This window comes from Bubalus bubalis, chromosome 19 (assembly GCF_019923935.1).
Source record: "Bubalus bubalis isolate 160015118507 breed Murrah chromosome 19, NDDB_SH_1, whole genome shotgun sequence".
Taxonomy (NCBI): domain Eukaryota; kingdom Metazoa; phylum Chordata; class Mammalia; order Artiodactyla; family Bovidae; genus Bubalus; species Bubalus bubalis.
In genome coordinates this window covers 62,007,912-62,025,862 of record NC_059175.1, presented here as the reverse complement: position 1 = coordinate 62,025,862, position 17,951 = coordinate 62,007,912, and the positions used below count along the sequence as shown (strand labels likewise).

The 17,951-nt window shown below is 45.9% G+C and overlaps 1 protein-coding gene across 4 annotated transcripts in view; it reads right to left on the bottom strand.

The window, feature by feature from the left end:
• Positions 1-17,951, bottom strand: part of CTNND2 (catenin delta 2) — a 1,127,175-nt gene that overhangs the window by 131,766 nt on the left and 977,458 nt on the right. For all 4 annotated transcript variants that reach the window (XM_025270807.3, XM_025270808.3, XM_044932646.2 and 1 more), the window contains one exon: positions 15,590-15,775. In XM_025270807.3, coding sequence (XP_025126592.1) covers positions 15,590-15,775 — 186 coding nt within the window. The remainder of the gene's footprint in view (positions 1-15,589; positions 15,776-17,951) is intronic.

Here is a 17,951-nt window from a genome sequence, read left to right as displayed (position 1 = left end):
ATACTGGAGTGGGTGGCCATTTTCCAACCCTAACCCTAAATCTTCTCCAGGGGATCTTCTTGACCCAGGATCAAATCCACATCTTCTGCACTGGCAGGTGAGTTCTTTATCACTGAAACACCAGGGAAACCCCACAGTTCTCTGTGCTATATAGTATATCCTTATTATGCTTATATTTTATATGTAGTACATGGGGTCACGAAGAGTCAGATATGACTGAGTGAATTCACTTTCACTTTTCACTTTTACACACTGGAGAAGGAAATGGCAACCCACTCCAGTGTTCTTGCCTGGAGAATCCCAGGGACGGGGGAGCCTGGTGGGCTGCCGTCTATGGGGTTGCACAGAGTCAGACACGACTGAAGTGACTTAGCAGCAGCAGCGTAGTATTCGGAGAAGGCAATGGCAACCCACTCCAGTACTCTTGCCTGGAAAATCCCATGGACGGAGGAGCTGGTGGGCTACAGTAACCACAAGCTTGTCTTCTGTGTCTGTGAGCCTGTTTCTGTTTTGTAAATCAGTTCATTTCTACTATTTTTTAGATTCTATGTGTAAGTGATAACATAGATTTGTCTTTCTCTGTCTGACTTACTTCACTTCGTATGATCATCTCCTGGTCCATCCATGTTGCTGTAAATGGCATTATTTTGTTCTTTTTCTATGTACCAGTATTTTTCTTTACTGGCTTTAAATGAATGACTGATATCAGTAAGATGAATCAGTGAAAATTTTATATCACTTACTTTTAAAAATTGCCAGAATTGAAACTATGTATTATCTGTCTCTGAGAGGTAGTGCTCAAATATTTTAAAAAAGGAAGAGAATAAGATGCCCGCATATTAGATTCCAAGTGGCTCCTGAAATCTGTACATGATGCTTTTTGATGTAGTCATGGTCAGGGAAGAAGAGACACTGGCCACTGATTGTAAGGAGCGTCTGCTGAGGAAGAAAAATACAGAGCTGTGGGAGTGGGCTCAAGGTGGGATTTTTTTTTAAACCTTTCTTTAGAATGGCTTTTAATACTTTTACTTCTCCTTAGGACTTAAATTCTATTTAAAATTTTTTTCTCAGGACTTCCCTGGTGGTTCAGTGGTTAAGAATCCACCTTGCAGTGCAGGGAACTAGAGTTTCACCCCTGGTGGTTCAGTGGTTAAGAATCCACCTTGCAGCGCAGGGAACTCGAGTTTCACCCCTGGTGGTTCAGTGGTTAAGAATCCACCTTGCAGCGCAGGGAACTCGGGTTTCACCCCTGGTGGTTCAGTGGTTAAGAATCCAGCTTGCAGCGCAGGGAACTCGAGTTTCACCCCTGGTGGTTCAGTGGTTAAGAATCCAGCTTGCAGCGCAGGGAACTCGAGTTTCACCCCTGGTGGTTCAGTGGTTAAGAATCCACCTTGCAGCGCAGGGAACTCGAGTTTCACTCCTGGTGGTTCAGTGGTTAAGAATCCACCTTGCAGCGCAGGGAACTCGAGTTTCACCCCTGGTGGTTCAGTGGTTAAGAATCCAGCTTGCAGCGCAGGGAACTCGAGTTTCACTCCTGGTGGTTCAGTGGTTAAGAATCCACCTTGCAGCGCAGGGAACTCGAGTTTCACCCCTGGTGGTTCAGTGGTTAAGAATCCAGCTTGCAGCGCAGGGAACTCGAGTTTCACCCCTGGTGGTTCAGTGGTTAAGAATCCAGCTTGCAGCGCAGGGAACTCGAGTTTCACCCCTGGTGGTTCAGTGGTTAAGAATCCAGCTTGCAGCGCAGGGAACTCGAGTTTCACCCCTGGTGGTTCAGTGGTTAAGAATCCAGCTTGCAGCGCAGGGAACTCGAGTTTCACCCCTGGTGGTTCAGTGGTTAAGAATCCAGCTTGCAGCGCAGGGAACTCGAGTTTCACCCCTGGTGGTTCAGTGGTTAAGAATCCAGCTTGCAGCGCAGGGAACTCGAGTTTCACCCCTGGTCTGGGAACTGGTGGCTTCACAGGTGTCACCGCAGTAAACAATCTGCCTGCCAGTTAGGAGATGCAAGAGACTCGGGTTCAATCCCTGGGTCTGGAAGTTTCCCTGGAGGAGGGCATGGCAGCCCACTCCAGTATTCTTGCCTGGAGAATCCCATGGACAGAGGAGCCTGGCGGGCTACAGTCCATGGGGTCGCAAAGAGTCATACACGACTAAAACAACTTAGCACTCATGCAGGCACAGGGAATAAGGTCCCACATGCTGTGGGGCAACCAAGCCCACAAGCCACAGCTGCTGAGTCTGCAGCAGCGACTAGAGAGGAGCCTGTGCCATGCAACTAAGACTTGATGTAGCCAAATAAGTAGATATATATTAAAAAAAGGATTCCTCTCTCAGTTGCTTTGAGGATGGAATCATGGAAGCCGTGTGTTCCTCATATGAAGAGAAATGTCTGACTTAGAGATAAAAATGGGAAATTTGAAAAACCGGAAATTAAGGATGTTCATACAACGTTCTCTGCACACATGGGATTTTTTAGGGCATGGAGGCTCACACGTCCAGTTATTACATTCATAAAAGTCCCTACTGGATAGGAGAATTAACAAGGGAATTTCAGCTGCTTCCTCTGCAAAAGCTTACAGCCACCGCAGTCTCTACTTTCAAGGCGCTGGGCTGGGTACCATGGAGATGGTAACAGAATGGTCTTGCCTACACAGAAGAAGAATTTACATTTTGGGAGGAGTGCTAAAATACATAGCTCCTTCTGCCATGGATATCACAGCCATTCCAGTCTATGTACAGAAAAGCGCTTTCACTGCTGTGTCTTTGGAACACAAACAGAAAAGGCTTCTTCACCAGCGGAATGCATCTCTTCTGCCGAAATTTCTCCACCAACGAGAGAGCACGACAGTCCACGTGTGTGTGGGTTCACTTTTCTTTTCAAGGGATTTCAGCAAAATAAATAGGCCAGAGATACTGCAAGAGAGAGTGAGTGGATTCGCAGCGACAGGAAAATACTCGGATTTGAAAATCCCACTCTAATTCCCCTCCCAGCTGAAGTCACACATCAGAGATGTAGGAAGAGAAGATGGCTCTAAGTGGTAAACTGTCAGAGAATGTTCGTTTATGCAGGGTTTGGGTAAATCAGGCTGCAGTGGGGACTGACTACTTTAAAAAGCAACAGCCTAAACGCAGATAGCTCACTTGGTAAAGAAACCAGCTGCAGTGCAGGAGAGCCTGGTTCGATTCCTGGATGGGGAAGATCTGCTGGAGAAGGGATAGGCTACCCACTCCAGTATTCTTGAGTTTGCCTTGTGGCTCAGCTGGTAAAGACTCTGTCTGTAATGCAGGAGACCTGGGTTCGATCCCTGGGTTGGGAAGATCCACTGGAGAAGGGAAAGGCTTCCCACTCCAGTATTTTGGTCTGGAGAATTCCATGGACTGGGGTTGCAAAGAGTTGGATGCGACTGAGCGAGTTTCGCTTAGACCAGGTCTATCCCCTGTTGACCACTTGTGCTTGACTTGGTTTGAACAGCAGTTACTGATTTTGTCCTGACAGGGTTTTATTATCCCATTCAGCTAATGGGGGGGGGGGGGGGAGGGGAGGAGGAAAGGGAGGGGAAGCAGGGAATATTGGTTATTTTTAAAACTCAAAGCAGGGACTTCCCTTCTGGTTCAGGGGATAAGACTCTGAGCTCCCAGTGCAGGGACCCAGGTCTGCCCTCTGGTCAGGAAAGGAGATCCCACATGCTGCAACTAAGGGTTAAACAAAAGGACAACAATAGAAATGACGGAGACATCTGCTTTTGACAACGGCAGGCTAGGTAACTCAGACCACCTTTCCCACTGATAACAAATCGAGTCAAGGATTGTAAAATATCTGCTTGCAGGAATCAGAGCGCTAACAAGGCAGTGAAGATCTTTCAGAAGGAGGAAAGCTATTGAGGTGGGCAGCTATGGACCCTCAAGGGCCATTCCTGACCAGAGCAGGGACTAAGACAGGGAAAATGACAAGTATATTTAACGACCTAAGGGCATAAAAGGAATCTAGCCTCATTTAAAAAAAGAAAAAAACCAAGTAGCTTGGCAAATCTTTCGTGTTGTAGTTTAGGATCATGTAGGCAGACCCTCTAGGAATAGTGATGACCTTAAATTCCTTAAATACCTATAATAAAATTAAGTTAAACTGAGATTGCCATTGACTCAAGCCTCCTGCCACAATTAAGCATAAACACTTTCCAGAATCAAGCATGAACACTCTCTGGAAAAGATCATACCATTCTAGGCCTCAAATTATTTTGATAGCTTTTCATATAAAATGTCTCAGATTTAATAAAAAAAAAAAAAACTAGGAACATGAGGAAGAAAGACTGTGTGGATGAAAAGTAATAAAGTTGACCATAGACATAGAAAACATTTCATAAGAATCTGGATAAGGGAGCTATTTGAACCAGACTTTAAAACAACTAAGATTATTACATTTAATAAAGAAAAGATTGAGAACTTTGTTAGAGTAAGAATATAGTTGAAAACATAATCATTGGAGTTACAAAACCCCTTGTATGAGTATGAAAGAAGATTAGATGTATTTCGAGAGAAAAATAGTAAACTAAAATATAAATCAGAAGGAAATATCCAGACTGAATATAAAGGGCCACAATTACCAAAAAAAAGGAAGAAGAAAAATACAGAGTGGAGGGTAGTATGTTTAAGGAATGGAATAAGGGAGTCTAATAAATAGGGAATTGGAGTTCAAAAGGAGACTATAGGGAGAACTAGGCAGAAGCAATATTTGAAGAAATGGTGCCTGAGAGTTTTACAAAGCTTAAAAAGACATTAAGTCACAGATTCAAGAAGCTTTGCCAATGATAGAAAGAAGATGAAATAAAAAGGTCAGAAATTCTCCCATCCCTAAAGAAAACCATTTTTATAACATGATCTTATTGCCTGTTATTCCTTCTATCATGAAGTGCAGCATATTGTGTAATTTCTTCAAAATTCCCAGGAGTCAACATGAAAATCATTTCTCTTTTGGCTTTTGACAGTTGGAGTTTTTTGTTTGTTCAGTATTTACTCGGTCACACTGGGTCTAACTACTGCACACGTGATCTTTCATCTCTATTGCTGCATGTGGGGTCTTTCAGTTGCGGCAGGCAGAAATCTTTTTTTTTTAGTTGCAGTGTGCCAGATCTTTAGTTGCAGCATGCAAACTCTTAGCATTTTGAAGAAATTCCCAAGAATTTCTTCTTGGGGAGAAATTTCTTCTCTGGTAGCTCAGGTATCTGACTTCTCCTGGGAAATGTTCTGAAGAGGATGATTACAGGGCAGCTGGACTGTGAAAAGACTGGACAGAAGTGATATCCAGTGACTTGTATTCATGCAACCCACCTGTCTCCAGGCTCTCCTTGTAAAAGATGTGGGGCATTTTGCGCTTGAGAGATTAGAAACCTTAAATGCAAGGTCGGCTAGGGTGCTTCCCAAACAAGGCTTCAGAACAAGAGATTCAGGGACAGCCTTGCTGACTCACCTCTGTGCCCCTGTGGATGCTCACCCCTTAGGAGGTGGCTGGAGGGAGGCTGGTGATGCTGTGGACTCCAGAGATGGGATCAAGTGGCCACTGTGCCCACAGAGGAGTGTTGTCAAGGCTGGTCCACATCACTGGGCTTGTCTGTCATTTCCCCAAGTCATCCTGATAGAACCAGCTGGAATGCTAGTCAAGCTCACGTTGAATTCTCTCTGCTCCTCACTTCTCATTCACATTTAGGAATAACTCACCCCATAACCTGCCTTTTCAAGGGGCTCTGTCCCTGACTTGCCACCTTCCTTCACGTAGTCCTGTAGTCTTGTTGGTTTATATCTTTGGTGATACATCCCTCAAAGATTGTCTAATATACTGGTTTTCAACTGGGGTGATTTTAATACCCAAGGGGACAACTGTCAATGTCTGGAGACACTTCTGGTTGTCACAACTAGGAAAAGGGGTGCAAATGATTGGTGTCTACTGGGTAGAACCAGGGATGCTGGTAATCATCCCACAGGGCCCAGGACTGTCCCATAACAGGGAACTGCCAGCATGCTCAGTCGCTCAGTTATGTCTGACTCTTTGCAACCCCAAGGACTGTGCCCCTCCAGGCTCCTCTATCTGTGCGAGTCTCCAGGCAAGAACACTGGAGTGGGCTGCCATTTCCTTCTCCAGGGGATCTTCCTGACACGGGGATCCAAACCATGTTTCTTGCAACTCCTGCATTGGCAGGCAGATTCTTTGCCACTGAGCCACCTGGGAAACCTCACAACAGGGAACCACCCAAGCTTCTAATGTGAACAGTGTCAAGGCTGAGACACCCAGATCTAGTTTGAAAGACAGTATTGACTGATGGCGTGGAGTACTGAATGATAAAATGTAAATACAAACCAAACAAGACACTAAGAATAGAGAGTTGAGTCTGTAACGTCACTGAGAGTGGAAGAGCAGCATTTCTGGGTGATGGGATCTGTTTTATATGGGAGGCATGTAAGGAGAAGCATCTCAGTCATTCATGGGGAGCGGCAAAGGTCAGTCACCGCACAAAAATGCAGAGCCGTGATCCTGGCGGGTGCATACGATTTAGTGCTTCGAGGACATGGAATATCATGTCTTGAGTCACCAAGCTCTGGCATATGGTGAGGTGAGAGCAGGGTGAGACCACACTGCCACCAACCGTGAGGGGTAAGCGGCAGCTGAAATCAGCAGATGGTTGGAAAGGAAATGGCATTAAGCCGCAAACGGGAAAGTATGGTTACTGAGAAGGGAATGAAAACCACCTGGAAGAAAGAAAAGCAACCTGGGATATTAGGAAACGAGGTAAACTTAAAAGCATCAAGAATGTCACAAAGGGCAGATCCATCACGTGATAAAGCAAATCACAAGGAGCTCACACTGGCGCTGGCATCCGGAGTGATGAAGACAACTTTTGGCTTATGTACCCAAAGCCTTAAAAGCATTCTCTGGTCTCGATGTTTCACTTTCAAGATTTTATCCTTGAGAAGTGATTAAGGATGTAGGCAAGACTTAAAGCTACATGGATGTTTACTGCAGTTTACATTAGTTAAACTTTGGAAGCAATCTAATTTCCTGATCATCAGAGACTGGCTCATACAACATGGTAGACCCCTATACTGGAATTCTTGGTAGCCCTTCCACATTCTAGGACTCAGACAATAAAGAATCTGCCTGCAATGCAGGAGATACACAAGACACGGGTTTGAGCCCTGGGTCGGGGAGATCCCCTGGAGTAGGAAATGGCAATCTATTCCAGTATTCTTGCCTGGAGACTTCCAAGGACAAAGGAGCCTGCCAGGCTATAATCCATGGGCTTGCAGAGCTGGACATGACTGAGCAACGAACACTTTCCAGCTTCTGGTGCAGATGACTATTTACTGGCAAGGAGAGAGGTCTTGCAGAGCCAAGTGATAAAATGTTTATAGAGGCACACAGAGCGAGGCAGGGTGAGGCTGGGTGGGCACCGTGCCCACATCTGTTCTTCCCTTCAGTGGTGTGCCAGTCATCCAGATGCAGGGAATCAGGGGCAACACTGCAGTGTACATGCATGCCTTCTCTGTCGTGTCCAACTCTTTGGACCCCATGGACTGTAGCCTACCAGACTCCTCTGTCCATGGGATTCTCTAGGCAAGAAGACTGGAGTGGGTTGACATTTCCTCCTCCAGGGGATCCTCCTGACCCAGGGATAGAACCTGGGTCTCCTGCATTGCAGGCAGATTCTTTATCATCTGAGCCACCAGGGAAGCCCTACTTAAAATTTAAGTAAGTTTAAAAATTCAAATCTCCAATATACTGATTTAAACCAGCAATCAAATTCATTATTGTGTTTTAGGACATTGATCTCTATGTAGTCTCAGAGCCTCACTCCTGAGCCAACAGTATCCATGTGGCACAGTGGGTTACAGCTGAGGCTTTTGAGGTGACCCCAGATACAACATCCTGAAACTCCAAGGAAACCTTTCAGGGGAGGGGATTCCATGGCACCTAATCCCATTCATGTGTGTCACACGCTGACACCTTCAGAACTGAACATTTTGTCATCTGGCGTGATTGAAGTACTGTTTTTCCAGGGGCACTCTGAGATACAGACATATACACTTATTGACATGAATTGTAAATTCTCAGATGATTATCCTGATCTAGAACATTCTTGAGGGCTGGTGGTGAGTGCAGTCAGAACGTAATAAAATGCGGCACTGCTCCTGGATGGGCTTCCCAGGTGGCACTAGCAGTTAAGAACCCACCTGCCAATGCAAGAGACATAAGAGACCCAGGTTCGAACCCTGGGTTGGGAAGATTCCCTGGAGGAGAGCCTGGCAACCCACTGTAGTACTCTTGCTTGGAGAAACCTCATGGACAGAGGAGCCTTGTGGATTATAGTCTGCTGCTGCTGCTAAGTCACATCAGTCGTGTCCTACTCTGTGCGACCCCATAGATGGCAGCCCACCAGGCTCCGCCGTCCCTGGGATTCTCCAGGCAAGAACACTGGAGTGGGCTGCCATGTCCTTCTCCAATGCATGATAGTGAAAAGTGAAAGTGAAGTCGCTCAGTTGTGTCCGACTCTTTGCAACCCCATGGACTACAGCCTACCAGGCTCCTCCGTCCATGGGATTTTCCAGGCAAGAGTATTGGAGTGGGGTGTCATTGCCTTCTCTGGGGTTACAGTCTATAGGGTCACAAAGCGTCGGATCCGACTGAAGCGACTGAACATGCACGAGCCTGGAGAGGAGGGAAGTTTGGGGGAGAATGGATACATGTATATGTATGACTGAGTCCCTTCGCTGTCCACCTGAAACTCACAACATTGTTAACTGGCTATACTCCGATACAACATGAAGGTTTTAAACAAATAAAATAGAACATAGCACTGCCATGAAAGCTGAGGAACAGCTTGAATCGCAAATGGAAACTTAAAGGCTATGGACTCGTGCCCACTGAGGGACGCAAAAATCAATCAATAAAAAGGGCTATGGAGTACTCCTTTCTCACAGCAGCCCTGGAAGGCGCAGTGTCCTGAGAACAGAGGAGGCAGGGACCAGTCACAGCTATGAACACCCACTGGGAACAGCCCCACAGCGAGAGCTAGAGGCCCCTCTGGACCACAGATCGACTGCCCCTCGGCACAGCTGGTGCTGGCCACGGAAAGGAGACCCGCACAGTCCTTCCCCTTAGGAAATTCTCTCTCGAGGCGATCCACTGCTGTAAATGACTCATGATGTGAAAAGCCTTGGAGGAGATAAACAGAACCACGCAGATGTAGATTAGAGAGCAATGCACTTATCTTTGATAGAAGTCCTGAGAGCATGGAGGTAGCCTTTCACCTGGTTTTGAAGGATGATTCTCCAAAAGGGGAAGAAGGGAAGAGGACAGAGGAGCAGCACGGGTGGAAGCTGGGAGCCTGGCCTGTGGGGTGTTGGGATGGGCCAGGAAAGTGTGCGGGGGAAAGGCTGTGGACTTCTGCTGCGTGTGTGCTAAATTACTCAGTCATGTCCGACTGTGCCACCCCATGAACAGTAGCCCGCCAGGCTCCTCTGTCCATGGGATTCTCAGGCAAGAATACTGGAGTGGGTTGCCATTTCCTTCTCCAGGGGATCTTCCTGACCCAGGGATCAAACCCACGTCTCTTATGTCTCCTGCATTGGCAGGTGGGTTCTTTACCACTAGTGCCACCTGGGAAGTCCAGGTTTCTGCCAAAAGTGAAAGTGAAGTCACTCAGTCGTGTCCGATTCTTTGCGACCCATGGACTATTGCCTACAAGGTTCCTCCTCCATGGAATTTTCCAGGTGAGAGTACTGGAGTACGTAGCCATTTCCTTCTCCAGGGGATCTTCCCGACCCAGGGATCGAACTCAGGTCTCCCGCATTGCAGGCAGATACTTTTACCGTCTGAGCCACCAGGGAAGCTCCTTGGTTTCTACTGAGACATGTCTATTATCATGGAAGAAGTAAGGGGCCTTGGAGGCTTTACACAGAAGCCCATTACTATTGCTTTTGTGACTATCAAGCTGATATCTTAAGTAAAACTTACCACTAATCTATGCATTTGGCATCAACAACCTGCTAAGTTGCTTCAGTTGTGTCCGACTCTGTGTGACCCCATAGATGGCGGCCCACCAGGCTCCCCCATCCCTGGGATTCTCCAGGCAAGAACCCTGGAGTGGGTTGCCATTTCCTTCTCCAATGCATGAAAGTGAAAAGTGAAAGTGAAGTCGCTCAGTCCTGTCTGACTCTTCGCGACCCCATGATCTGCAGCCTACCAGGCTCCTCTGTCCATGGGATTTTCCAGGCAAGAGTACTGGAGTGGGGTGCCATTGCCTTCTCCAATCAACAACCTAGGAAAGAGGTAAAAAAGACTAATAATACAGGAAGTGCCCTATCTACCAACCTTCAAGTTGGTAGAACTTACAAGAACTTTCAAAGATGTGAATATGCGTTTGCAAGTCCAATCACATCAGGAGTGAGTGAAACTGCCGCTGGCCCTCCATCTCCGATGGCTGTTGCTCCTTCAGTTTTACCAGCTCCCACCTCCTTTCCATCCCCCAGTCAGTAACTCTTCTTGCCTGTTCACTCGATGCCAGCCCCTGTATGCCAGCTGTTGTACTGTTACTACTGTACTTTTCAAAGTAGTGTATTATGGGATTAAAAATGATTTATTTTTGTGTTTGCTTTTTATGTGTTATTTATGTGAAAAGTATTATAAACCTATTATAGCACAGTACTGTATGGCCAATTGTGTTAGTTGGAGGGCTAGGCTAACTTTGTTGGACTTACGAACAAACTGGACTTATGAACAAACTGGACTGAAAGAATGTGCTCTCAGAGCAGAAGTTGTTTGTATATAGGGAACTTACTGTATACTCTTAACTTGACCTCAGCTCTCTAAACAAAGATTATCAGGAGAGAGAGAATGTCTACCATATAAAAATGCTGGGTCAGAATCCTCTTTGAATCTAACAGGTTTATATCCCCACCCATGTGGATACATATATGTCCATGTGAACTAAAACATTCACAGGTGATTTCAGCAGAAGGGAGCTGCTGAGTTCTAGGGGATCTTGCTTGTTTTCCTCTGTGGATTTCTCAGGACTCACACAAGCTCATACAGAGCAGGCCTTGGCGGCTCAGGTCTGCTCTGGCCAGCTGCCCGGGCTGTCCAGTTACCTCTAATCCATGTTTGAGCACCACTGATCCCCGGACACCATCGTAGGAACCTTGGCCATATCCCAAATGGAAAAAGAAACAAACAAAAATGCTTATTTTTACAAAAGGTGGAAAAGTAGAAAAATCAATCTTGACCTACTTAGATGGTCAAGAATCTGTTTGCAATGCAGGAGACCTTGGTTCCATCCCTGGGTTGGGACGATCCCCTGGAGAAGGGAATGGCAACCCTCTCCAGTGTTCTTGCCTGAGAATTCCATGGACAGAGGATCCTGGCGGGCTACAGCCAATGGGGTTGCATAGAGTTGGACATGACTGAAGCGAATAGGCACACACACTTCCCTGGACCTCAGCCTTCAGAGGGTTGCCACCCTGCCCCACTGTGCCAGGTTGCTGGCAGGAAATCCTGCCAGAGGCAGGGAGGACCCTGCTGGGTGAGATGTGGCTCTCGGCACATGACATACACACTGCTTTGGGGGAAGTCTACTTACAAAGAGTTTCCAGAGAAACTACCAATTTCTTATAATTTAGCAATAGGCACTGAGCACAAAATCAGAAAGTAATGAATTTGCAATGTCCTTTTGGACTGAAATATGATGCATCAAAGCTTCCTTGGTGGTTCAGTGGTAAAGAACCTGCCTACCAAGGCAGGGAATGCTGGTTCAATCCCTGGGTCTGGAAGATCTCCAGGAAAAGGAAATGGTACCCACTCCAGTACTCTTGTCTGAAGAATTTCATGGACAGAGGAGCCTGGCAGGCTATAGTCCATGGGGTCGCAAAGAGCTGGACAGGACTGAGTGACAAACACTTTCAATTTATGCCTCTCTGAGGCATCTTAAATTTAAGAGAACATACGAATTTGCACAAACAAACAGTGACTTGGTCAGTTAGTGTCTTTTTGGATTTTATTTTTTTCAATAATATTTGAAAAGATTACAAATGTAATGCCTATCGTAGAAAATTTACAAATACATAAGTATGAGAAGAGTCTATCAGTATCTTTTGCCTTTGATGTTACTGCATTTTTTCTAGAAACACATATTTTTTTGTACATGCATGCATTTTATATTTGCCTGTGCCATAGTTTTACTAAATTGGCCAGGTTTTATCTACATATATCTGTGTCTACATACACACCTGCTATTACATTTCTTTCTTCACTTTGTATTACACACTTTCTCTAATCACTTTCTATTCTTTAAAACCTGACTTTATGACCAGTAGAGATTCCAAACGATGCATTATATCTGATCATTTTATAGCCATAAAGCTAGAATTCTATCTGTTTACATCCTCGTTAAACTTTATATTATATTTTCTGGCACTTCAAAATATTTTTGTATTATGTAGGAGCACAGATTGAAAGAAAACCTTTTGAAAAACTATCATTTGGTTGAAGTAACTTTGAAGCCTCTTTATAAACAACAAAGTTCCTTTGTATTTTAACTTATGATGGTTTCAGAAAAACTGTCTTAAAGAAATTCTTTGCTCCCCTCCCCCTTAAAAGAATATTGTAAGAAGAACAATCAAACTGTATAGATTTTCATTTAGACTTCTGGAAAAAATCATTACGATTCAATTAATCATTTTAGCTTCCTCAACTTAGGAAAGAATCACTGATCTCATAAATTACAATGTGAAGTCCAGCATCCTAAGGTGGAAATTCACACACCATAACGTTCCATGGAAGCAGCTACCATCATGGAAGAAGGGCTGTATCTTGGGATGATGTTCATGAATGTTCCATTCTGACCCCTGGCTTCTCTGGCCCCTGTCAGCTACACCCGCACACCTTAGCAGAGTTGGGGAAAGGGTTCGGTGTCAGGGCAGAATCTTACTAAATGCACACCAGTGCAGCCATGGAAGCCATCAGAGGAATGTGCTTCAAAATCCAAGCCACAGACTAGAGGGAAAACCTGGAAGTCTGAGTGAATTTAACCTTAAGTTTTTCTCCCTTTCCTTTTTCCTTCCTTCCTTCTTCTCTCTCTTTCCCTCCATCACTCTCATACTCTCTTTCTTCTTTCTTTTTCTGTCTCTCTTTTTTTCCCTCTCTCTCCACCCCCCTTTCCCCCCACCTCTCTCTCTTTCTCTCTCTCCCTTTCTTTCTCCTCTTTTCTCTCTTTCTTCTTGGCCAAAGCTAACATCATATTACTGTGTGTGTGCTTAGTTGTGTCCATCTGTTTTGTAACTCTATGGACTGTAGCCCGCCAGGCTCCTTTGTCCATGGGATTTCCCAGGCATGAATACTGGAGTGTGTTGCCATTTCCTTCTCCAGGAGATCTTCCTGACCCAGGGATTGAACCCATGTCTCTTGCATCTCCTCCATTGGCAGAACGATTCTTTACCACTGCGCCACCTGGGAGGCCATATTATTGGACTTTCACAAATTGGATTTCCAAAGTTGCCTGGGCCCATCCATCCCAGAGGTTCTGAGTCATTAGGGTGCATGTAAGACTCAGGTGATAATGACCACAGGGCAGATTGGAGACCACTATATTCTCACACGTAGGCTTTTCTTCCTTTCTTTCGGCTTTACTAAGCTTGCTTCCCAGGGTAAAGCAGTGTAGGGACTGGGCCCCATGATATACAGTGCCTCAAAGGAAACCAAGAGAAGAACCCATACACCTTTGGCCATCTTTAACTTATTTGATACTGAACATGTTCGGAACTCATCATGGTCTGGTGCCCAGAAGTACCAGGTGGAATAGATAACTGAAGTGCCTGACATCCCTTCATATAACACCTGGTACATGGTAGGTGCTGGCCGACTGGTTCATTCCCCGGGTGGGCGAGTTCTAAGTGGTTGAATTAAGAACCCCAGCTCAGAGACTTCCCTGGTGATCTAGTGATTAAGAATCTGCCTGGCAATGCAGGGCACATGGGTTTGATTCTTGGCTGGGGAACTAAGATCCCACATGCCATGAGGCAACTAAGCTAGTGCACTCCAACTACTGAGCCCGTGCTCTGGAGACTGCAGGCTGCAACTAAGACCTGACACGAGGCAGATAAATAAATATTAAAATTTTTTTTTTTTTTAAAGATCCACCATTCAATCCTCCCAAAAGGCAAAAGCTCCTGCGAATCAGGGAGAGATGCAAGACACAGAGCACTGACCCAGGACAGGAGAAAGAGCAGAGCTGGGGGTTTGCTTCTCGGAGTGGAAGGTCACAGTCAAAGACAATGAGCCTGCGTCTCCTAAATTACAGGGAAGTTTAAACGGGAACACACAGTTACAGAAGCTGTAGAAGGACCTGGAGCAGCCCTCAGGGACCGCAAAGAGCTCGAGAACCGGAGCCTACAGAGATGCTAATGTTGACACATTTGGGTTACATGTAGGAATTATATTTCAGGATGCATTTCCATTAATCCTGACTCAATAAAATAGTTCCTTTAACACTCACTCAAAGTAAAACAATTTCAAAAACAGTTTAGAAAATAGCATGCTGTGATCTAAACAGATATTTTTGCATATTTATTTTGATTAAAAACCTGGCAAGGGGGCATATTGGGGATTCCATTCTACTTTCTCAGCCATCCACTCTTGAGAACACTCAGATCTTGGGTCCATAGGACCCTGAGGAGCTGGAGATATGACCACAGTGTCCAGGGCGAGGTTGGGAACATGACCACGGTATCAGAGGAGACGGGAAACCTCAGTAGCAGGGGTTTCCAGAAACTACAGGATGGGTGCTTTTTCACATTACTCCCTTATTTGGGGGCCTGGTGGGTGAGGGGTTCTGCCTCCCAGAGGGGCTCCCAGAAGAGGGGTAGAGGCCTTTCTGATGCTGTCAAGGCTGACAGTCATAGCCCATGGGCCTTTACTGCAGGGCAACCAACTGACTTACAGCTGGCCAAGGTAAAGGCCGTTTCATTTTGGAGAGGTCTCTCTAGCTGGAGAGCTTTCTGAGTTCATCAGAATTGTCCCCCAAGGTCCAGCTTCTAATGTCATTCTGTTTGGAAGGGCTATGAATCACTCCATTTCCCACCAATGAGTGCAAGACTGCATATCCAAAAGTTCCCCAAAGAGCTATAAAATACGTTGGGTTTTTGTGCCTCTCTCCTCAGCTTCCCTTCTCAGACCACACCTATTCTGTGTAACTGTTCCACCTGCAAGGTGCCCGCCTGAAGACCTCAATAGATGTGTGAATCGACACAGAAGAATCTGCGCCTGCATCTGACTTGATTCTGTGAGCTGGCAACTCAGAGCCTGCCCAGGACTCAAGGGCCTCCTTCTCTTTTTGAAATTTCCTATCTTGGCTTGGCTGGAGAACATGAGGGGAGTCATTTAATGCTCCACTGTCTCAGCTGTGAAATTCCCAAGGGAAAACGGTGCAGATGCATGAGTGATTTGACCGTGTGCTAGAATCACAGAGCTCTGTACTTGCAGACACAGACCAAACAGCCATGCTGTAATTAGGGGAGGGGATAATTGCATGCAGCTGCGAGTCACCAATATCACCTGATCTTGGGATTTCTTTTTCTTCTTCTTCTTTCCCCAGCACCCGGAACTCTCCGCATCTTTGCCATTGGCCTCACCGCAGAGCAGCCCGTCCAGCTCATCGGTGCCCATGTGCTGTCCCTGAGACGTTTCTGCTGCCAGCCGGTACGAAAGATTCCTTAAAATGCATACACAGTTTTCAACGGTCTGGAGAATAAAAACAAAAACCAAAACAAAACAAAAAATGAGGAATGAACAAAAACTAACCATTACTCCTCCACTCGCAAAGGCCATCCATCTTCACACAGACGTTTTTTTCTTTGGATGCATTTAACCGCGGCTTCTAAAGGCTCCTTTGACAGCCACAATGGAAAGAATTTATAGAAGGTTGGAAAAGTCTGAAGATCTTTCCTCCCCTCAAAGAAACCACTTAGCAATAAGAGTTCCTGATAAACAGCTATCGTTGTTGACTGAAATTCACTTGTGAGCAAGAAAGAACTCATATCCAGGTGCGGTCCCAGGTGGCGTCCACTTACAGACAACAGCCATCTGGGGACTAAGGCTCAGAACCATTGAGAGCAAGGATAATTGGATTTGCGTTAGCTCTGAGAGGGTGTCACTTACATTTACTATCTACAAGGGCACTTTCTTAGTGAGGGGCAGGGGAGCCCGGCATGCTGTAGTCCATGGGGTCACAAAGAGTTGGACAGGACTCAGTGACTGAACAACAAGGGTACTTTCTGGGAGGAATACAGGGCAAGAGGTGCAAACCAGGCTTATTCCAGGCAAGCCAGGTTCTGTGGTCACCTGAGGACATATATGTTTCCAACCTGCTGATTTTCTTCAAGATTGCTGGTGCTCCTATTTCCTAAGCACAAGAGCTAAGCAGTGATTAGGACGTGGGAAGAGCTGGACATCTGTAGAACCCTAGGTCTCTGACTACTGGACATGTGACTTGGACAATCCACCCATAACCTCCTCTGTAAGATGGTCAAAGTAGCGGCCAATAGGCTGCTGTGTGGATTAGGTGAATTAGAGAATATATATGTGATAGGCAGAATAAAGCTCTCTGCTCCAAAGACGTCCACATTTGGAACATGTGAATAGGTTATGGGATGGAGGGCATTGAGGGTACTCATTGGTGGACCTTTGGATGGCAGATTATCCTGGATTGTCCAGGTGGGCCCATGGAGTCATGAGGGTCCTGTGAGCAAGAGAGGGAGGCAGAGAGAGTGAAACTGTGTGAGAAGGATGGGATCTGGCATTGTTGCCTTTAGAGATGGTGGAAGGGGCCATGAGCCAAGGAATGTGGGAGCCTCTAGAAGCTGTTAAAGACAAGGAAACAGATGCTTCCTTACAGTTGCCAGAAGGAATGCAGCCCTGTCGACACCTCGATTTTACCCCAACAAGACCCATTCTGGGGACTTCCCTGGTGCTCTAGTCTGATCCCTGCTTTAGACTTCACCTTCAATGCCGGGACTGTGATTTGATCCCTGGTGAGGGAGCAAAGATCCCTCCCCCCATGCTTCTCAGCCAAAAAAAGAAACAAAACAAAACATAAAACAGAAGCAATATTAAAACAAATTCAATAAAGACTTTAAAAATGGTACACATTTAAAAAAAGGAAAAGAAAAGAAAAAAAGAGACCATTCTGGACTTCTAAAATGGTAAGATGATAAGTTTGTGTTTCTTAAATTTATTTTTGGCTGTGCTGGGTCTTCGTGAATGCATGGGCTTTTCTCAAGTTGCAACAAGTGGGGGCTACTCTCGAGTTGCAGGGCATGGGCTTTTCCGTGTGGGGGCCTCTCTTTTTGTGGAGCACAGGCTTCGGCAGTTGTGCCTCCCGGCTACAGAGCACCCGCTCACTAGTTACACACAGGCTTAGCTGTTCCTCGGCATGGGGGATCTTTCTGGACCTGGGATCGAACAGTGTCTCCTGCATAGGCGGGTGGAGTCTTTACCACTGAGCCATCAGGGAAGCCGAGGTTTGTGTTTTTAAAACACCATGTTTGTGGCCATTTGCTACAGCAGCAACAGGAAACTAACCCAGTACGTACGTACCGAGAAGAGTTCCTGGCACACAGCAAGCGCTATACAAGGATTTATATCACCAACAGAGGTGGAGACGGTCCCTCTGTGGAATGGGCAGAGCTTGTGACCTAGAGCTAATGGGACGGTGATGGAGTCTTGGCTCCACCATTTAATGAGCCATGTGACCCTGATCAAAGTGCTCAATCTCTTAGTGCTTTGATTTCCTCCCAAAGTCCCCACTGCCACGTTGGAGATGAAGTCTCAACATATAAATCTTGGAGGAATCAAACATTTAGTCCAGGGCATCAACCTTTTGACCTTTGTTCTGGATTTGAGGAACTGAGGGAAGAGG